The sequence below is a fragment of the Gymnoscopelus braueri genome (assembly GCF_963280865.1).
Source record: "Gymnoscopelus braueri genome assembly, chromosome: 18".
Classification (NCBI taxonomy): Eukaryota; Metazoa; Chordata; class Actinopteri; order Myctophiformes; family Myctophidae; genus Gymnoscopelus; species Gymnoscopelus braueri.
The window spans coordinates 24,125,829-24,148,565 of NC_137618.1; the positions used below are offsets into that span (position 1 = coordinate 24,125,829).

Consider the following 22,737-nt stretch of genomic DNA (forward strand, 5'->3'; position numbering starts at 1 on the left):
GTCCACAAACATTGAAATTGATTCTCTGGAACATGGATTTAATACACTACTTTCCAAACATTCCCTTGACTTGAGCCCATCATCTTCAAAACACTGTCCTGAAAGCAGTCTAACCTAGAAGAACTTGTTTCTCCACCTCATTAACCCATTCAATCCGGGAAAACACATACTGTGTCCTTTTGGATTTTTAGCTATAACCAGTATTTTACACTTTTGGCTATTCAAAAATAGCAGATTTACAAGCTCATACGAGCTGGTAGATCTGCTATTTTTTGGCGAAAAAATCGTGAAAATTTGTGCAAATCAAGCGAACATTTTCAAATCTTTGCTTCTGGGGATTCTACAAATATCTTCTAAAGCCCCTAACAGTTGTTATGAAAAAAACTCATGTTGCTATAATATCAGTGGTTCTCAAACTTTTTTCATGTCAAGGACCCCCAAAATGGTACGTATTTGGCCGCGGAGCCCCCCCCCCCCCCATCTCAAAATATTTTGTTCCAGGGACCCCCAGAAGCAAAGATTTTTGTTAAAAATGTATATATTCAAAGATTTGCACTTTTTGCATTTTCACAATTAATTTTTTTTAGCAGATCTACAAGCTCATACAGCCACGTTATGAGCTTGTATATCTGATATTTCTTAATAAGAAATCTAAAGTGACACAGATGCGTTCTCGGATTGAATGGGTTAAGAAATCAGGCCGTTTGACCAACAGGGAAAAAGATGTGCAGGAGTAGCAGGCCTCTCCAGCTACAGCAACACTCTCTTCACAGATGTTAAGAGAGAGTGCATTTATATGCACACGTGTGAATGATGTGTTAGGAGTAGTATTCTAAGACCATTAGGAAACCGTAAAGGAGGATTGGTTGTGATCCCGAGGGGAAATGACTTATTTGTATTGATCCAGCAGTGGCTTTTTCTGTGAGCAGCTGGCCTGGAGGAGCAGAGGCTCGAACAGGGGACCTTCTGATTCTAAGACAGCCATTCTACCTCCTGAGCTAGGTAGGTTTACAAGTGTAAAACAGTGGGTGAAATTCGTTTGTGTGCAAGCTCCATCGTTTTTTTTGTGGAAGAAGAAGAAGGGGCAATCAACATATTTACACATAGTAGCTGAGGTAAGACATAAGGTGCAGTAAGTAGCTGAGGTAAGACATAAAGGTGCGTGAGCATAGCAGCAGGTATACAGAATACTGTACTGTTGGCCTGAAGTATTACCTTTAATGTGAGGACATCACATTCAAGCAAATTCTGAGTGAGATAATAGTAAGTAGCCTTGAACAAAGCTGTCTCCTGTTTCCTGAAACATTAACTGAGGTATAAATGTGTAGCAGTGTAGCTTTGCCTTAAGATCAAAAGCCTAATATCTCCCTTCGTCAGGGTTCAAATACAGGTGGATGAAGTGGGAGCTTGTCCGGGTTCGGGTTTCCCGGGGGTGGGGGGTCAAAACGGAGTGAAGGCAGAATAGTAGCCATGAGTGAAGACCAGACCCATAATAAATTGTATCCCTTGGTCAGGTGATGTTTGATGCTTGGCTTCCCAAATGGGAGAACCAGGTTCAAATCCAGGTGGCTACACATGAACACTGGTAATCTGACCCTGTGTACCTGGAGGAGGCGCTCTTGCTCCTTTTGCCATTTCTCCTGTCTTCTGCGCTCCTCTTCGGGATCCCATGACCAGCGGTTAGAGGAGGGAGTAATTGTGGGAACAGGTAGCTGTACTAGCTGGTAATGAGAGAGCAGACACACCCAGTGTCAATCAACACACATTACATTACAGACGACTATTATGTCATTATGAAAACTGCATGATGACAATCATCTTCTTAACCACTAACCACCCTATATACTTTGATCGGTGCCCCAAGGGATCTATATTTGGCCCCCCTCCTTTTTCCCCTCTACACCAATTCTGTTCGCGAAAAATAGCCAGTCTGCTCTTTTTGCAGAATGTTTGCCTATTATGACATGCCCAGAAAAGGGAGCTTGGGTTTATGGGGTTAAACTCATCTTGGTTACCTATTCAGTAGCATCTGATAGTACATTTCAGTATTTCTCTTCTCAATATTCAAAGCGGGAAGGAAATGGCAGCACCCATTAAAAACAACAGCAGACCCCGACAATCATATGCTTTGTGTTCACATGATACTGTGGAATGTCTACCATTATAATGCTGTATTCAAGGCAATCAAGAGCTTAAAAGGGAGAATAAGCACCCATCTCTGTAACTGTATGACACGATTAACTAGTTAAACCCTATTCAAAAATGTTCAAAAACAGCCAATCAACAAGCTCATGTAACGCAACGCAACGCATCGCATCGCTGCGTGACGCATTGTGAGCTTATCATTTTCTGACATGTCCAAATAATGGGCACTAGGGTAACAGTGGTTGATGATGGGCCTTGGCGCTGTAATGATCATGGTATCCTCTTTCAAAGATGCTGTCACAATTTAAAAAATACCTGTTTAACTGTGTGCAAAAATCTATCAGGGGATTTGTAAAAACAAACAAAACAGTCACACTAAAATAGTATAAATGAAAAGAGGCAAAACATACTTTTATATACGTATATAAAACATTACTCACATCGGATATTACCGTCTCTGATCCCCCTTTAAAAGACAGAAAATGGTTCAATGAATACCAAGTATGTACTATTGGAGCAGCAGAACAAATCACAATCACAAAAACAGCTTACAGGCACGTTAAAACCTAAGCACTATTTGCAGTCTGGTGCAAATTCGCTTTTGGTAATGGAATTTAACACCACAGCGATAATTGACGTTTTTAAAAAGCCTGGAGCAAAAAAAGGTCCCTTTAGTTCACCTCCTCGGATTTATTATCAATTTGACATTTACATTGGGTAATAGTCATTGATGTCTTGTGGGTAAAATATATCATTACATTGATTGTAGAGGAAATAACATCAAACAAACAAAGTAACATCATACAAAAAACACTTCAGAAACCACAAACCGGGCACATGCACAAGATGCAAAGTATACAGTCACCAATCATCAAACTGCACTTCATCCAATGCATGCAGGCAAACTATTAGTAGTCAAACACGAGTGCAACAAAAATGCTTTCATCATCGTGCACAGCAGCACAATGAAAAGTGTAATGTGTTTAACCTGGAAACCATACAAAAATATCACACACAGCAAGATACAGATCAAACGAGGATCTGTATTTGTGGTCAATATGTTGGCACAGTGTCTGGCATGCTGTGTAGCTTTAGGGGCTAGATCTGTTACTCTGGTGACTCACCCTGCCCTCCTAATACGCGAGGGGGCCGTGTTTTTTTTATGACTTTTTTTATTTATTTTATTTTATTTTTTTATTGTATTTAATTGTTTTCATTTCCCCAAAAAAATATTAAAAATAAATTAAAAAGGTTATCGAAAAAACACAGCCCCCTCGCGTATTAGGAGGGCAGGGTGAGTCACCAGAACCAAGGACGGGTGTTTTTGATGAATCTAACATGTAAAAAATGGAGTTTGAAGTTATAATGGGTTTGTATAGGAAGGGGGCGTGTCTGATTAAATGAATATCAATTCTCTGGGGAGTTCACAAAAGCCTGTGTAGATGATAAAATGACCCAAAGTTTTTTTGAAAGTGAAATATCCCTTTAAGCTCACACTAAGGGGTCAAGCCTGATTATAGTACTTGCCGTGTCCATGTAGGTGCAAGGGTCAGTGAGGGACAGTGGACGTAACATGGTTGTAATTCTAATTATACTACAATTTGGTGTCTGCAGACACATGCATTCAAGAGCAAGGTCCACACAGGCTGCAATCAGCACAAGGCATAATCTAATAACCTTCTTCCAGACAAATTAAAGGATCTACACCATGAATTTAAAAAAAATATTTGATATTTAATATCATATGGTGTATGTCCCTCAAACCTTTTTCAAAAGGTTTGAGCCTAAATCATCACTCAGATATACTCATCCCAAGTCAATTGTCTCTGGCTTATACAGCACTTTCAGCTGCAATACCAAAACGTCCTCTTGGGCAGGGGGGGGCTACTGAGCAATTCTGTCTGTTAATAAAAAAAAATATTAAAAATGTATAAAAAAAAAAAAAAAAAAATGGAAAGATTCTGCATAAAAAGAAGCATCTAAGAAAAATACAAAATCGAAAAAAAAACACTTTGAACATTTTTGAACAATTCCACCAAGTGTTTGAGGTGCCTGTTTCACCCACTTCCGGGGGGCGGAGCCAAAATCCGAGCCCGAATTGTTTGTTCGTAGACCCCCACTTAGGGGGGGTAGAAAAAGTTTCGGAGCGATTCGGGCACTTTTCATTTAACATTGGGTTTGCCATCATTAATGTTTGTGATGTCAGAAACATTGCCATTCTGAGATCGCCTGTTCAGACACGCCCATTCTGGAAATCCATGAAATGAGAAGGAATGACTGAATTTTAAAAAAAAACATTTTTTGGGGTACAAGAGACACTGGGGACCCCAAAAAATACAAAAAAACAAGAAAAAAGTGATTTTCATGGTGTAGACCCTTTAAAGTTTTGTGAGAAGTGGTCTACTCTCTATCTTGTGTAAATTATTTCTGTGCATTCATGTTATTCCCTGAAGACCTCAGATACTAATGAATTTGAGCTTTGATAAGTGGGTTTTATTCAGGTTTCTATTCTGTAACATAATATAATACAGCAGGTAGCAATGCGTCTCCTAAATTGGATTTATAAAGAAACTCCTCTCATCTCCTCAAACAGAGCGTCCGTTTTTCTTTTCTAGCACATGTGCAGTCATTACACTTGTCTGGCATGTAGGCAGATGTCCCCGCGGGCGCGGACATTACTTGGTGACGGATTTATGACACATGACATTGCTACATGGACTCGCCTACGCAGACGCGGCAAGCATAATTTGGCCTTTAGTGTGCCTTAAGTCAACCACTACACTATATGTCTGTGTTCCCTTGGCTTTGACAGCATGTCAGTATCCCAGGTTATACCAAGTGGAGGTGAAGACATCACCGCACACTCAACCCTGTTTACCACAGAGGTAGACCAGCGCACTGACACTGGGCCCTGAGCAGCCTGAAGAGGGGAGGGGGCAGAGCAGAAAGGGTTACATACTAACAACAGACCAGACAGACAAAAAAAGCTGTGACCCCAAGTTGGAACCCTGGAGGATCTCAAACTTTTGCAGTTTTGTTTCTATTTCAGTCCTCAGGCGACCTATGATCAACTCATCTCTAACCACTTGAATCCTAACGTCCCAAATTTGTCTTTGGCGACTGAATTTCCCCAGCGGGATCAATAAAGGTCTTATCTTATCTCTCTCTGGAGGGAACATTCGCAGAGAATAGCAGATCTACAAGCTCGCAACGCCTTGCATTGTGCCGCAACACGTTATAATCGTAATGATTCCCTATTTAAGGCGAAGAGAGGGAAAAAATTAGCGGACCAAAATATAGCTAAAGAGCCAACTCTGGTCAACTAAGTAGAGGGTTTAAGTGGTTAGCACACTGCTGAACAGTTGAACATGAGGTCTTGATTGGTTTATGTAAAACATGCATAAAAGACAATAAGCCCAATAGAACCCCGTGGGATTGCGCAAGATGAAAGCATGGAGCACCCAGCCACCAGATTATACAGAACTCAACCCAACACTGACAACCCTGCTAAGGTCAGTGCTTTTTACCTTGTTCAAAAAACTCTGACCTCCGTTTTAAGTTTTTCATAGATATGGGTTCTGAGTCTACATGGGAAATGGAGAACAGGAGAACAGGAAGAGAAAGTAGGAACCTATGTAAATAACACTTTAACACATTTAATTCAACAATTGATATAAGCAAGATTCGACAAAAGTAAAACATCCTGCTGATTTGATTTCAATGACTTCAAAGTATTTTCTACAATAATTTACAGTACCCTAAAAAAACAACACAAAATAGATAATGCTTCTATGTTTTCATTAAGGATTGATATTCTACTTTAATATATCCCATCAAGATGCGCTACTATGCCCTTTACCTTTGTTTCTCATGGTCACTGGCTCTTTACGGAAACCGCCATTCATTCCGTTGGAGGCCACGTCCTGCAAGGAGACACATTATGGCGGAACTTCGTTAAAAAAAAGGCACTAGGGAATGAACACATGCATCTAAATAATATACTCACTGATCTGTCCACATCCAAGCATTACTAGAAACACATTTAAAACAAAGCTCACAAACTAATGTACTACTTTAGTTGGTCAACTTCAGTTATCCTAGGTCACTCACAATGGTTGAGTGGGTAGGCACCTCCTGGGATGTCAGCGTGTCCGTGGGTAGTCGTGAAGTGAAATCCAAGCTGGTGTTGACCGTTTTTGTGTCGGAGGCACCTACAAATATTGGATGATCCATAGTGGTCAGATTGATGGTCTTATGGCCTTTAAATGGTGGGGAAGGTAGGTCTCTGTCCCAGTCTGCATGCACACAACGCAGCAACAGAAAGAGAATTGGAACGGACATGTACATAGACATGTACATGTACATGAAGAAGGTGCATTTGTGTGAGTTAATGCACAAAATGTGTGTTTACTGTTATAGATTAGTTGCAGTGCTGGAATATGGTGTATGGTCTATAAATAAAACATTTTACATGCAGAGTGTGTGTGTGTGTGTGTGTGTGTGTGTGTGTGTGTGTGTGTGTGTGTGTGTGTGTGTGTGTGTGTGTGCGTGCGTGTTGTGTTGTGTTGTGTGTATGCAGGTATATTATATGTCAAAGGGAAAACCCAACATTATACATTATGTTGTCTATTATATCACTATGGGGCCCTGACATGGTTATCAAGCGAGGAAATGAAGGTGCTGTTATGGTGTTAGAGAGCAGCATGGGATTGAGAGAGAAACCACCTTCCCCAGCCATGCAGTCTATACCAAAGCTGCCACAAACCCCACAGTGTTGCTAACAGGCTCACACCCACACTAGCCTTATAGAATAGAGTGTTTCAACACGGGACCTATACAAACACTATTCAGTTTCACTCAACTAGGCTGGAAGGCATATTATGTTAGCAAGTGATAATGAATGACATCTGCATAAGAACGGGTAAGCCTGTTATATTAACACTCTAATCAAGAAAAACACACACTCATAGGACCAGGTGCCTGGGCAGGGTTCTCCTAAAACACCACACTGGAAACAGAGGAAAGCTTATTCATAGAGTGTAAAGCCCGACGTGCATTATTTTCAACTGAAAAAGTGTCGCTTCAACACTTTTCCAGTTGAAAATACGTTGCCGCTGTTGTCGAGCAACATGTCGCACGTCAATCAAGCTTTAAGAAAGCACATGAACAAATAGACACAAATACAGGGACAGACATTAAGAACACAAAGAGACACCAGTCAGAGGATAGAGTGGTCTCTTAATTCTCAGCATCAGCTCGAAAATTGTCTCCCGTTCCCAGAATAGAAATAAATAGAAAGAAAAACAGTTATGAGACCTTTACCATTTAACTGTCATGAGATCATTCACGGATGGTTTCACAGCAGTTTACGGACCAATTTAGAGTGTCAAAACCGTTTAGCAACCCACCCAGCATAAGCAACCTTGTCACCCTAGAAATGCAATCCTTTAAGTGGTTCAGCAGCAGCTCTGCTATTCTCTCTCTCTCTTGCATTCTTTCTCTCTCGCTCTCTCTCCACCACTGGATCAAGTATTTCACTCCCTTGCAATTTGTCTCTCTTTCTCTCTTTCACTCTCTGCCTGTCTCTCACCTACACCCACACTCAACCCTGTACACACACGCACACAGGTGACTCACTGTTCTAAAGATCAACCAACTAGCTGATCAGTTAGATCAGTTAGGTTGGAGAGCCACTATTTCTTTTTTTACAGATATCATGCAATACAGCTGGTTGAGAGCCGGCTGTTTTGTTAATACGTTTTAACACCTAAAACTAGGTTACATGGTCTGTTATAGCTGGTTGGATAACCACTATTTCGCAGGAAGCCGCCGCAGTTAGCCCAGTTTCACCGAAACTCCCAGAGATGACATGGCCGGAGTCATGGGAGCACTATGTCGCAAGCTATTAATACGGCCTTTTTAACACCGTTCAAAGTAACCCCTTCCCTTGTTACAATACAACACTATCTGTCCTTACCTTCATGGGAGATAGTATCACCTCACTGTACACAGATTTGCTAACTAAGAAACTAACTATGACCATCAACAAATGTCACTGCCACCAACAAAAAGCGTGATCAAACTCTTTATTTCAGCTGATGCATAATAAAAGCCTTGATACAGAGGTTGAGAAGACTCTGCAAAGAGACAGAGAGGCTCAGGCCCAGCAGATCTGACCCAGATAGATGCTGCCCTACATAGGCCTGGCATACCCGCTGCAATGGGCCCCCGCCGCAAGGCGATCTGAGAACTAGGCTTTAATTCCTGACTGCTATAATGAACAGAGATAGAACACAGGTTTTCAATACTACCGCTGTATCTCTAAACCCAACAAGTCGCTAAGGGTCATTTCTTGCGAGTCTTTGTCCACTGAGCCATGCTGGACCGGTGTTGTAGAATCTTTGGTATAAAATATTAAAATGGAAAGCAAATTTTGTTCTCCATTTTTGAATTCATGGCTAGACAGTTTCCTTTTTTTGTAATGACATTTCTATGTGTTCAGACGTTAAGCAAAGTGTACCTGTCTGGATGGACGAGACGTGAGCCCCGGTCGAGTCCCAGTCGGCCTGGAAACCAAAGTCTCTGCTGCTGTTGGGTTTCTGATTCAGATTAATCCGCATGTCACAGTAGCTCTCCTAGAACACACACACACACACACACACACACACACACACACACACACACACACACACACACACACACACACACACACACACACACACACACACACACACACACACAGTTACAAAGTGCTTCACAAAACAGAGTCCCATGGACTGACATGAACAGACACACTCCATCTATCTAATATGACAGCCTTCAATGTTTTCCATTTCCATAACTTTCCTCTGCTCTGGGGAGGAGCTGGCATGTCAGGTTTTGTGCGCATGTGGAAGCAGGCCTGTGCTGGTTAGGCTCCAAGAGCCAAAGAAAGCCGAACCATTGTTGCTCTCTGTATGTATGAATGATTTATGTCTGTCTAATACAGCCAAGCTTGGATCCTGTACTGTACTGTACCTACTGTGTAGCTGCTGTGTGTGTGTGTGTGTGTGTGTGCGCGTGTGCGTGTGCCTGTGCACGTGTGTGCGTGTGTATTATTATTATTTAGTAGTCTTGTTGTGTAGCCTTTATTTAAACAGGCAGGCCATGTAAGGACAGTTTTGTATTTACATTTGAACACCTGCGGCAGCGGCTAAAAATCATGTATTCAGTGTTCAAGCTCAGCTTTCATAATATAATCTCTTACAGGATTATTATATGTCACAGTCTACTATTGTAGCCAGTGGATAAGAGCCGACGTGCTTTGTCAACAGTTTGTAATTCAAGCACCTGGTTGGTATCCTTGGCCAGAGCAGGACTGACTGGGGCTTCACTCTTGACCTGGGGAGGGACAGGTGAAATACTCTGTGTGGAGCTGACGCCTTTCTCTCTGGTCTCGTCATCCTCCTCTTCATCCTCGCTGCTGCGGGCTGAGCTGGAGTGAGACTGAGCCTCGTCCTCAGAGGTCATGAACTGGTGGTAGCGGCTTGGCACAGAGGACTTCTTGGAGATGTTTACATCGCCGTTCACACGCTTGTGAGGGTCATCCATCTGCCCCAGAGGAAATGAAGAGCGGGTTAAGTACAGAGAACACAAGTCTCAAACTTGACAGGGTGCAACATTCCAATTTAAAAGACACAGGAATAATCATAATCTTTTAATCATTACAAGGTGTTTACAGTAAGTGGGTAAATCCAGATATGACCTACACAGTAAATGTGTTGTACTGTAAATGCATTTCAGATGTAGAGTAGTACAAGACTTAAGACTATAACGATGGCATAACCATGATATGTACATGAAATGCAGTTAGACATTCAAGGACTTGTCTAAATAACGTATTTAAAGCTGACAAGAATGTCTATACTCAGTGAGTTAGTCCTGTATAGTAAGAAAAAACATCCATTATTTACAGACAAAGTAATCAGATATTACTTGTGAGTTACTCTACTGTACAGCCCAATACATGACACTATAACACACCTAAAAAAAAACAAGTTTCTCCTAATGTCAAATACAGACAGTGTCCCAGCCTGCCTGCTAGATGCCCTTCAGCCTAAAACTACTGCACAGAACAGACCTTGGATAGAAGACAGGTACAGGTTATCTTTAGCTGCACAAAGCTGCACAATAATCAAGTACTCACGGTGACGGCTCGGGGAAGGGAGGCGATGCGGGTGGACTGGGTCCCGAAGGGCCTGGGTGTGACGACTGAGCTGAGACGCGCGCTATCCGATCTCTGGTAGCTCCTGGGGAGGGAGGCAGACACCCGATACACCCCAGGAGGCTTGGGTTCCATTGAGTTGTACTGTGTTGGTTGTTTGTACAGGGAACCGGAGGAGGGGGCCTCGTTCTTCTCAACCTGCGTAGCCGCCAAGGGGCGCTTTGCCTCCGGCGCCTTTTGGAAGGCGCGGGGCGCGGAGGCGGCATTGCGGGACTCCTCCGACTTGGCCGTGGTGCTGGTGTGCTCCAGGGCTGGCCCGGTGTTCATCTCTGTAGGTGCCGCGGTTGCAGAGTAGCGCTTGGGGATGGAGGTATAGCTGCTGGGGGTGGTGGTGGTGGTGGTGTCGCTGCCAGCAGGACTTTTCACAACCTTAACTTCCTGTGTGGTGGGAGGGGAGGCAGCCCTGTCAGTAGATGGCGCAGCAGCGGGGGTGTCCTCCTCTAACAGAGAGGGTTCCGAGGAGATGCGGGGACGGTCCGCTGAGGAGTAGGGAATGTCGATGGTGTTGCTTCTGACCGGGACTGTGCGGGAAGAGATGGGGTGGTCAAACACGTCCTCGTCCTCGTCCAGGTAAGAGAGAGAGCTGAGGCGACTGCCAATGGAACTTCTGTCTCTATTCTTATTCTCTCTGTGGGGAGGACAAAGGGGGGTGGGGGGTTGGTTAAGTGGTGGAATGGACAGTAACAGGTACATTAAAGACGGACGGGGTGGGAAAGCAGTGAGTATTTAGGGAGATGCGGAGGGCAGGGACAAAGAGTACAGGGGTGGGGTGAGCAGGCGTTGACATCAGGAGGGGAACGAGTGAAAGGGAGGAGAGTGGAATGAGGGACACAGGATAAAAAGGGAGAGAGCGGAGAGAGGTGAGGCAAAAAGAGAAAGGGCAGGTAGGGAGGCGAGTTATAAGTCACTATTAGATTACACTTTCACAGAGGGACAATTAGAGAGTTAGTCCATTCAGTGTCTCTGACCACAGGATCCGATGTCCACTCCAATCCTTGCACAAGCAGATTTATTTTTTGTTGATAAAAAAAAGAAGCAAAGTTTCTCCTTCAGCGAGTATTAAAGATAAATTACGTTTTCCTAATGCCATTAGGTAAAATCACAACAACCATTAACAAATAGTTTGGAGCAGACATACCAAGATTGCACCAACGTTCTTCAGTACACTCAGTGAAGCCTGCACATTATCCAGTGTTTTTCCATACCTCCCCTCTTGCATCTCCTTGAAGGTCTTGGACCTTCTGTTGCTCGTGGTGACCGCAGGTGACTGCTCAACTTGCCCCCTCTCCTCTGTCTTCTTGACAATATCAGAGTTGACACTCTTGCGTCGGTTCTTCCATTTGGTCAGGTCCTGCAGAGACACGAGACCAGACTACCTCAACCACCATCGCAGAAATACGCACTGTATGAAAACTAAACTAAACTCTAGCTTGTTCACCCAATATGGATGATGGAAGGAATCTGTTGAGTGGTTAACACCACAGAATTGAAGTGAAGTTGAGAAGGAAAAGGGAGCGAAGGAGTGGGACAGAGAGAGGGAGAAAGGGCTACATTTGAAGGTGTTCTATTTGTGTGCTTTAGGCTCCTCCCGGCTCACGTCCCCCGAGTGTTTGGGACTCTGTGTGACCTAAATGCTGCTTTAAGACTCCATTATTCTACACTGACACTGTACTATCAGACCACTGATTGACTTTTCCACATTGTAACTACATGTGGATAAGAGGTTATTAATGAATCTGAAAAGGACTAAGTGAGAAATGGAGAACAGCCTCCTTCAAAACTGGAGTGATAGGCTGGCCTCCTTCAAAGAACATTGTTTTCAGGTACAAAAGTGCACCGCATTTTCACTCGACAGTGGAACAGATGTCATGTTGTTTTGGATAGTGTTAGCCTAATTAAATCTATCCTAAGCATCACTAGACGTCTCGGTATCATCTCTAGACATTACATCACAGCATCATTGCACAATATTCCTGAGTGTAGAGCATGGTTGCAAATTGGAATGAGGGCAATCCATAGCCAGAGGGCAGTGTCGCTCTAATCAGCTCTGTCTCCCTCTCTACCTTCTGTCTAAACAGCTCTGCTTTCACCCTGTGGCCACTGGGCCATTCTGGCTGCACCGTAACACCTGTTCTCTTTATGTAGCTCTAACAGTAAATAGAGTGCACTTGTTTTCAATTTCTAGGTACACAATTTTATCATAAGCTTAGGTCAGCTTACAGGTATTCAACAGTTTACACACAAGGGATGTTTGGGTTTGGAGAAACAAGGCTGCTATGTGACAAACAGGGATCTTGCAGGTGTATTGCACCGTGTGTGTGTGTGTGTGTGTGTGTGTGTGTGTGTGTGTGTGTGTGTGTGTGTGTGTGTGTGTGTGTGTGTGTGTGTGTGTGTGTGTGTGTGTGTGTGTGTGTGTGTGTGTGTTATGCCTGATTTATACTTGGTTGTCAAAATGCTGAAAATAGCCAATCTACAAGCTCACAACGCGTTGCGTAGATCTGCTATATTCAGCATGCAACATCAGCGCGCAACTAAGTATAAGTCTAGGCTTTCGAGTGGTACTCACATCCTGCCATTGGTCGTCTGTCTCCTTCACCGTCTCGCGCAACTTCTGCAGCTCCTCTTGACGCACCTGTCGCAGAACGGCCGGGTCCACTTGGATGTCACTCATCGACTTGCTCCTGTGATCGGTGGGATGTATGGAAAGTAGACGGGAGAGCAAGTTTTGGAAAAAATCAGGACCAGCAAGCAACTTGAGCGAAAGGTGTGCATGGGATGTGAAATGTATATTTCCACGCGGATCGTTTTCATGCAGCTTTGAGAACTGGAAGACTATACCTCTACAGTATACACTCATTAAATGATGCTATAAAAAGGTGTTGAACAATACCATGTCTTCTAGAGTCAATGGCAAAAGATATCACATCCACGTGTTTTGCATTGAGAAAATAAGCCAGGTTAATCATTTTATCTGTGTACAGGTGTTAGTGCACAAACACAGCACACAGGTCAACCACACAAAACCGCAGAGCAGTTCAAGCTGAATGGGTTAGGAGTCAGTACAACATGCTGCAGTACAGTAGAGTGTATATATTCACAGCTATGAACCATCCCCTTCATGCAAACACAAAGTCTTTCGAAGCTTTCAGAATGCCAAAGCGTTCGCTCCCACTTACCTGTAAAGGTTTAGGCATTCCACATAATTGCTATCAGTGTCGGAGAGTATTTTAGAGGTGCAAATAGAACTTTGACTGTAGCGCTCACTGGGACATACAGTACTGTAGCGTTTGGGCAGATGTCCCCGTGTATTGGTGCTGTATGCATCATCACGCCTCACTTTGTTGCTTTGTCAATAGAGCTTTGTGGAGCAATACCCCCCCGCCCCCACTTGGCCCTGTGCCATACAACAACCTTCTGCGTCAGCGTTTAGCAACTAGACAGTGAGCGCAGCAACACAAAAGCAGGAGCTGTGGGGGTATGACTGCAGAAGGCAGAGGAAAAGTGCCACATTCCTGGAACCCCGTATCAACTCACCCGTCGCTACCATCACGCTTTTGGAGCAGTCTAGGAAACCAAAGAGAACCACAAGACAAAAAAGGTCACAATGGTGGAAGCTGATTGCTGTCGGTGTGTCTGAGAGAGTGGACTGCTATTACTTAAGATCAAGGTCAAGAGCGTGGACTCCCTGACAGAGGTCAATTAGGAAAATCAGCTTCCACCTCCAAAGCAAATCCAAGATCAAAGATATTATTTCCCTGGTCTGGACTTTCTCTGTTGGTGTTGAATAGTGTTTCAGGTATATGTAAAGAGTTTCAGGTGGTATGTGCAGTGAAGTAAGCCTGTGCAGTACAACTGCACCACCTTTCTCTTCCTGCTATTCAGCTCCTGAAGATTTTTATAAAACGTTTTTCTTTGAACCAGTGGTTCCTCTCTACAACATACTCTGACATGATGTAATTGGAAACACAGCTTTCCATATACAAGGGAAGCAAATCCAGATGGCCTCAGGTCAGGTTAAATGGCTGCTTTGTGTGTGTGTGTGCGTGCGTGCGTGCGTGTGTGTGTACGTGCGTGTGTTCAAGTCTCTGTGGTATAGATGTGTTTCCATATTACTATGGAGTTAAAGATGAACTTTCATCTTCTTGCTGAGCATTGGGAAATTTCAGTAGAGTACATGTAATAATGACTCCGCTTGATGTAGTGTGTTCAGGGCATTCCCTGGTTTAAATTTGGCCTTTACTCAGACCGTAAAGCTTTCTACAGTACTATGGCACATTACATCAGCTTTCCATGTCAGTGTGAAGTTCCCTTCACTCCAAGGAAACAACTATTTGTTCTGTCTAATACCTGTGTAAGTGCTATGGAGAGGTCAGGTCCAATGCATTCCATCACAAAAGCTTGAAGTCTGAGGTTTTCTTTATTAAGCTTGGAAAAAATGGTTCCATTCACAGGCAAATTCAGTCCAAGGAGAAGAAAACAAGAACATTATGAAAACCAAAACAATCTGGGTCTGTTTACCCATATAAAAAATGGGTATATTTTTGGTAGATCCTGTGAGAATTCATGCAATTTTGTTTGTACAGTATGTACTGTACATCTTAGAAATATATTTTATTTGTCATTGTGCTCAGAGAACAATGAAAAACCGTTTAACAGTAACACTTCAAAAGACAGAAACACTGTAGCAGCAGTAGGTCATGAACAGTAAGGCCATCCACTGTGGGTGCCTTGCATTTCTCTCCTTGTTATTGTACAGTGTATAATGAAAGGCCACATGGAGGCTGTATACAATCAACCTGGTCAGCAAATGCATATTTTTTACAAATCAGAGGTAACAACAAACCAACACAAACATAAAATTGATCAAGTATGATGTACATCATTCTGCTGCATTTCCTCCACTGGGATTTGTGTTTCAATATTCCTATATTAATAGCAATTGATTAAGGGAGTATACAAGGCACCTGTATGTTTGCAGGAGGAAGTGCTTTGACTGGTAAGATTCCCCATCTCTGTGGTTCTGGTGGTTCATGTACAACAACATGCAACATACTGTAGACCACTTCAGCTCCAAGAGCCAAATGTCATCAGGGAGCTCTCACACAAAAGATGAAAAGGAATAATAATCAATGAAGATTTTTTTTTAATACACAACCTGCAGTGTCGATAAAGTAACTGGCACTGTAACATAAAACAACTTGTTTCTACGATCTCAGAGCTGCTAGCTTTTCCACCAAAAGCTTCCTCCTAAACCTCAGCTGACTGGCTTCCCTGATTGCCTGCATCTTCAGCAGGTCACCTTCACTACAGGATTTCGGCAGTGACGGAGACATCTGATTGCCTCTCGATGACCCCTGACCAAGGATAGACCCTAGCTTACGGAGCAGCATGTCATCGGTTTTGGGGTGGACCTCCTCCTTTTCCCCCTGATTCTTATCTACTTCTTTTTCATGGGTCAAAGGGCATGGGGGACAGAGCAGCCTGGCCTGGAGATGTGGGGGCAGTGCCCAGGGCTCTGGGATTGGCATTGGGGCATAGTTGTCAGGTGCGCCTGAGAGTGGCCTCCGTGGCTGAGCTTGCATGGTGGCACGGTACACGACATCGTCCAGCTCGATGTCTGGGAACTCGAGCCGGTCCTTGATGTTGGCGCTGCCGAGGCCTTGTGGCTGGACTACGATGTTGAGCTCTGGGTCCGAGGAGTACAGGTGACGTGGGGTGCGGCTGGCACACAGCCGAGTCTTCATCATGGCCAGGTCTGTGTTGGACTGGAAGGCCAGGGTCCGCCTGGTGAACATGTCATCGTTTTCCATGTCAGGGATAATGCTGTCATAGTTGACGGGGTCAGGGGGCTCATTGGGGTCTTGACGGCCCAAGAGGGGTCGTTGCTCACATTTGATGAGTCTGGGACCTGAGGTGGGGTCCATTTTGGCAAACACCAGAGGGGGGGTCTCTAACTGAGGGGACTGTAGCTTGGGTAGCAGGGGGGCAGAGTGTAGCTGAACGTGAGGACTGGAGGGGTGGGCAAAAGGAGGGAAAGAGAAGGATATAGGAGATGATGAGTGCATGCATGTGAACCAGAAAGTACAGAAAGAGCAAGAAAAGGAGGAAGGGATAAAATGAGCAGCCAAAGTGGTGATATTTGATTCAAATACAACAAATTTGATCAAACAAGGATTGTATAATCACTCTGCGTGATGCTAGCAGCTATGAAATATTATCTAAAAAAACACACTCTAAATGTTTGTGCAGTCTTTATTCCAGCAAAGTCTGTGCAAGCAAGCTGCCTTCTCAAGCGTGTTAGGGCGACATCAGTGGCACAGTTTTGTGATTATTGTCATTAGTGTGTTAGGGGGGCAGCTTATTAGAAAATATCTGGCCACAGTAAGAGCCTTTCATATTCCTCTTATTATGTCAGCATGGCTCTAGAACATTCCTGCATCGTCAGAGTCATGCAGCTGTATCGACCTTTTCCCCACAACACGGGTGGTAGTGTGGGCGGAAGTCTCAGGTGTGTGGGAGTGAGAGGGAGAGGGACCGGCGGGGGAGGAGGCTGAGGAACGCCAAGGACTGGTGTCACAGTCTGAGTCTTCAGAGGAAGAGCCCGACTTCTTATGGCTACAGACACCGACGACAGGGAGTAGAGGAAGAGAGGAAGGCAGCAGATGGATACAGGGACGAAAGAGTGGGAGGTAAAGTTACAGGGAAAGAAGAAGAAAGGGAAAAGAAAGAAAGAAACATAGGTCAGACGGGGAGAATCCATTACAGGGAAATGCAGTTAACCCCAGCAGAAGATATGCAATTGAATGAGAGCAATAATGTCTTACAGCTGAGGTTGATATATAAAGTAGCATGCAAGTGGGTGGCATTAGTCCATCAGTCTAGCACACCGAAAGAAAAAGGGAAATATGCAAGCAAGGAAGCAATTTTAAATAGTGGGAAGTAGGTTATATTTAATCAATTCAATGCTGTCACTTTTCAAAGTAGTCTGTAGCTACAGTATATCTTCCCTCGACGTGAACATTTTGTGACTTGCCGATTGATATGATAATAGTCTGCCACACTGTATGTGGAACATACAGAATGTTCCTGCAGTGCATGCTGATGACAGCTACAGTATGCAGACAGAACAACAGAGAGAGCTATTTGATATATCATTAATATATCTACTGCATGGACCGTATCTCACACTGGATAGTTGCACTGTATATTCACACACCTGAAGCCTTGCATCTTCTTGTACCAGGGCCTCCTCTGAGAGCCCAGTTTAATCTTCTGTATATGAATGTCTTCTTCGGGAGTCCAGAACTTGGGCAAGAATTTGTCGTAGGGTGTGTTGCTGGTGGACTGGGAAGTGAGGCCCACCTTACGGGCATAGAGGTCATCGTGAACAGGGTCGCCGTAGCCCACATCATCATCCTCATCGTCTGAGTCATCGTACATCTCTCTGAAGAGGCTGTCAGCGGACAAGGGCCGATGGTGGTCCATCCTCACTGAGTCCTGCTGGGTGGGCTGTGGAGCCCCACAGTGGTCGCTGCTGCTCAAGGGACAGCCAATTCAAACTGGTCAAAGATATTTATCAGGAAGTACACCACACCAGTCAACACAGCAAGGAGCAGAGTGTATGTTCCTGAGGTGCAAAAATTCTCCAATGAGAGCATTCGAAGGGTTAGGAAACCAACGCAAACTGAAAAACCAAACTCAAATAGTAAAAGAGGCAAAAAAAAAGCCCATTCAAGAAGCTTCAAGATGAAATGACTGCAAACCACTCAACAAACCACTCAACAAACCACTCAACAGCTCATCAAACTCTGAACGGGCAAATAAACACTTGCTGAACCTCAAGCTCAATCAAAACAATTCATACTGAAATCAATGAGCAGAAAGGCAAACAACAAACCAAAGAAAACAAAGGGCTGACAAACTTCCAGCTCGGTTAGAAACAGCACACTAGACCAAAGGCCTTGCTCATGGTTATGGTTAACCATGCAAACTGAAGGTAAGAGAAGCACTCTAATCTGATCCCTCATCAAGCAGGCAAATCCAAGTCACTCTCTTGCGTTGTGTGTTGCGCTGACCTGAGTAAGGTCACATTCTGCTGAGGGGCGACCTTTGGTGTCATAGTGACCTTGGGCCAGGGACCCTTTCTCCCCCCTGACACCCCTCCGCCGTCCGCTGGACCGGTGGGAACAGCAAAGTTGGTGGGGGGTGCGGGAGAGGGGCTCTGGAAACGTCTGCCGGCCAGGTCGTCCAGAACCAGATCAGGGTCCGGTCGGTCTGAGTCAGAATCACTGCCGCTTTCGTACTCGTACGCCCACTGCAGGTGGGGCGCAGGCAGGGCGCTCTGGGATGCTTGTCCGGTGTCGCAGGAGTCCGAAGACGGCCTTGACTCACTGAAGTCATCGTTCCATAGTGAGCGATCGCAAACAAAACATGACCACAGAGCACAACGCCATGGATACATCAATCACAGCAGTAACACACAGCACAACAACAGTGGGAGAGGAGAAGTTCAATAATGCTATGGTTTAACAAAAAATGGGATTGGTCTTCAAAATTGTAAATGCAAATTTGCCCGAAATGCCCCCTATACCCGCATATCTGTCTAAATACCTCCAAAAAGTTAGTGACACCCACAGTCACAAAACTAGAGGGAGCGTTAACAACAATCTGGTACCACCCACCCATAAAACAAACATGGGCAAATTCTCCAGCAAATTCTCCTTCTACAGCACTGCCACCCAGGTTTGGAATAGTCTAACCCCATCCCTCAAAAAATGCAGTTCGCTGGGCTCATTTAAAATAGCCTTAAAGAGCCAAAAGAGGAGGTAGTACCATTTTCCCGTTAGACAGACGACCCCCCCCCCGCCCCCCATTTTTTTGCACATATGTTATTTAATTTCTTTCTGCATTTTTGTTTTGTTTGTACATATAGTGTTATTGTTTGTGTTGATATTTGAACTGTTTGGTTGCTACTATATACTGTATGTCTATGAATTGAATACCAAGGACCCCAATGGAAACAAGACTGCAAGGACTTTTTTGGACGGACCTTTTATTATTATTATAAATGTAATTGTGCTGTTAATTTTTTTTGCCTAATAAAATATTCAATCAATCAATCAATGGTAGAAGCATCGGGTAAGAGCACTAGTTGTGTGGTACAAACCGGGGCTATCACACCTACAGTATACATGGTTATGGTCTGTGTTGTCGATTTGTAGACTACAGTAGAGAGGAGTGATGTAACTCCTGTATACACACCAAGAGTGTCCAAATGGACCATATCAGGTACATTTTGTAACATTTGTAGACTCTCAAGAGTGGAGTTTTGTCAGGCTGACATACAGCACCTGTGAGCAGAGCCATGTGAAGTGACGTTTCCTGTGACTGTACCTGGTGAATGTGCCATCCTCCTCTGTGTACATGGGCCCGACCCAGCTGCGTCGGCTGTCCTCGTGGCGTTCGGCCCGTTTCTTCCTCAGTGGAGCAGGCACATAGGCTGAGACCTTGTCCTTGGTGGGCAGGAACTGGTTGAACTGGGCGGTGGGCTTGGGTGCGACGATCGCAGAGCGGCGGTAACTAACGGACTCTTTGTTTTCCGCCATTCTGAAGAGGGATTCTGCTTCCGCGTCACTGCAACAACCTGGAGCAGAGAGGAGACGCGGAGTGGAAAGAGAGGGGAGGGGGGAGGGGAGTCAGGTGTAAATAGAAGAGGGGCCAGTGGTCAAGTTTAGTGGTAGGGAGTAGGGTGATAATAGGGGGAGACAGTGGAGGTCTAGTGAGGGGACTGTGTTGTTCCTCCTGGTATGAGTCTGGAGCAGGAACAGAGGGGTGTTGGTGGAGAATGGAGGCCTCCTCATTTACAAGACTGTGTGGAAGACTGTGGAATGTCTCACTGGCCTCTCACCCAGGGGGAGCAGTCACTCTCTAATTACTGAGGAACTCTTTCCCAGGAAAAGTCCCGTACTCCCCTCTCACAAAGGAAAAAAACCCTCATCAGCTAAAATTAACAAATATTTTTCTTCTCTTTCAATATTTTTCTCCTTAGTTGAACCTGGTGAATTTTCCAAGGTGGAATTAATTTACAACAACAAACCACTAGGTGGCGATGGGCATTTGTTTTCACAAGTGGGAGTTTGGTTTCTGGCTCTGAACTGCATATCTTGCCTTTTTACAAATATTTCATTTTCTACACATGAACTGAATTTAAAAAAACTAAAAAACCTTTCAAGCAGAAATCCTGGAAAGCTCTCACTCTGACCTCAATTAGCATAGTCTATCACTGACGAGTATATTTCCTGCATCAACACACGCCGGGTGAGTTTGACAAGACAATCTTTGATTGAACTCAAACTAAATGTAACTCAAACACATTCAGCAAGTCAGTTCTGCTCAAGATTCTAAAAGACATACAGCAAAAGTACAACAGCCAAAGACAAAGCAGGGTACAAAAAATTACACTATAAATTTGACCAAGCCTCAAAGGTAAAATATAATAATATTTAAAAAAGTGATTTAAACAACTCAACTAATAGGATGTTTTGAGCGGGTGTGTGAGTGTGCATGCATGTGTGTGAGTGTGCATGCGTGTGTTTGTGAGCGTGCAAGCATGTGTGTGAGTATGCAAGCATGTGTGTGAGCATGGTTGTGATTGGCAGGTGTGGTCCTACCCTCGCTGCTGCCTTTAAGTGTGGTGTCAGATGAGACGCTATGGGGTCGGGAGCCCAGAGAGTCTAGGCTGTCCAGTGAGTCCTCTCTCCTGTGTCCTCCTCCTCTTCCTCCTAATACTCCTCCTCTCAGCTGGAACAACTCCTCTCGCTCCGAGTACCAGCTGTCTCCAAAACCACTGTCTCTGACACTGCTGCCTCTCTGGCTGGATGAATCCTCGAGAGCCTGCCACACACACACACACACACACACACACACACACACACACACACACACGGTCAGTTAGTAGCATGCCAATTACAGCATTTAACTCGTCTGTGTGTGTGTGTGTGTGTGTGTGTGTGTGTGTGTGTGTGTGTGTGTGTGTGTGTGTGTGTGTGTGTGTGTGTGTGTGTGTGTGTGTGTGTGTGTGTGTGTGTGTGTGTGTGTGTGTGTGTGTGTGTGTGCGCGTGTGCGTGCATGTGCGTGTGCGTGTGTGTGCGTGCGTGAGTGTGAGAGAGAGAGAGAGAGATCTCCCATGTAGAGTGTGAAGTCTGTCTCGTCAGGCCACGCTCATTCCTGCAGACTCACCATCAGTGACTGTAAACAGGCGCCGTGTACAAGGGCAACACATGCTGCAATTTCAACTGCAATACCTCATTGTTTTCTATTCACTGTCATCTAACTGGAAACAAACAGTGCTGTTATCCATGTCCTCTAGATGATTGTGTTTACCGCCCCCTAAAAGAGGGGCGTTGCATAAACACATAAACAAGCCATGGAGCCGCTTTAGCCCGGGTTGGTTATAAACATGCGAAAACTCGTCAGCCACTTTCAAAGAAAACAGTGCTCAGATCTGCGATCTCCCTGAGTCCTGGCAGACAGCGCGAGTCCACTAACTAAGCCCAGCTTTACCCTGCTCCAATGAACTTGGATTATGGTAGATAAACGTACAAGACGTGTCGTAAGCAACTGCTATTATGGAAAAGCCCAAAATGCTGTGGAATTACAGGGGCTCAACACGCCGTGGCACCTATAAATCTATGTGTAAACAAAGTGTCAAATTCAACACTGGCACGACAAGGGGCTGGCAAAGGGCGTCTTGAGGCAGGGTTATTTTCAAAAGTGTAGCATGATTTGAATTGTCTGCCAAGCGGTAAACAAGATTAAAATAGCTGAGTCGAGGGATCGGCTCATTTATGACTTAAAGTAGCTATGGTTTCAGTGGCCAGCATTCTGAGGCCCTCCTCAGCCTATCACATCCATTCCTCCGCACATAGTCTACATACCAGGAAGGATACAGAAATGGTTGTAAAACAGTTGTAAAAGACGATTTCATTCACAGTGCCAGTTTTTGCAGATTAATTATTGTTCTGTTACGTGTTAGAGCACATACTGTAAGACCCGGCAGATTTCTTGTTAACAGTATTATTTGGCAAGTTACCTTGGCTAGTGCTGTTCCCAATAATCCCTCAAATGCCTTGAGGTTCAGGTAAGGTCCATCATAGAATTGGTCACAATGAGCCCTTCTACCCAGCCAGTATAAGGTAATCAGCACCTAGAGTAAAAAAAAGGCTTATTACATACAGTAGTCATACAACCTACCGCATGAATGAATGGATACAGTAATGTATCCATTTCTAACTCTGAGAGTGTACATTACGTGTACTAGTGATGAGCGG

At 44.4% G+C, this 22,737-nt stretch overlaps 1 protein-coding gene across 1 annotated transcript in view; it reads right to left on the reverse strand.

Annotated features, from left to right (window-relative positions):
* The window catches only part of lmo7a (LIM domain 7a), a 58,772-nt gene that overhangs the window by 9,695 nt on the left and 26,340 nt on the right, over positions 1-22,737 (reverse strand). The window contains exons 7-24 of the mRNA XM_080412162.1: positions 22,500-22,613; positions 21,079-21,301; positions 19,802-20,051; positions 18,484-18,798; positions 17,625-17,942; positions 16,874-17,023; positions 15,617-16,417; positions 13,943-13,972; positions 12,975-13,089; positions 11,614-11,759; positions 10,331-11,036; positions 9,475-9,735; positions 8,666-8,780; positions 6,256-6,536; positions 6,005-6,068; positions 5,673-5,729; positions 2,586-2,611; positions 1,605-1,721 (exon numbers count right to left, since the gene is read on the reverse strand). Of these exons, the coding sequence (XP_080268288.1) occupies positions 1,605-1,721; positions 2,586-2,611; positions 5,673-5,729; positions 6,005-6,068; positions 6,256-6,536; positions 8,666-8,780; positions 9,475-9,735; positions 10,331-11,036; positions 11,614-11,759; positions 12,975-13,089; positions 13,943-13,972; positions 15,617-16,417; positions 16,874-17,023; positions 17,625-17,942; positions 18,484-18,798; positions 19,802-20,051; positions 21,079-21,301; positions 22,500-22,613 (4,089 nt within the window). The remainder of the gene's footprint in view (positions 1-1,604; positions 1,722-2,585; positions 2,612-5,672; positions 5,730-6,004; positions 6,069-6,255; positions 6,537-8,665; positions 8,781-9,474; positions 9,736-10,330; positions 11,037-11,613; positions 11,760-12,974; positions 13,090-13,942; positions 13,973-15,616; positions 16,418-16,873; positions 17,024-17,624; positions 17,943-18,483; positions 18,799-19,801; positions 20,052-21,078; positions 21,302-22,499; positions 22,614-22,737) is intronic.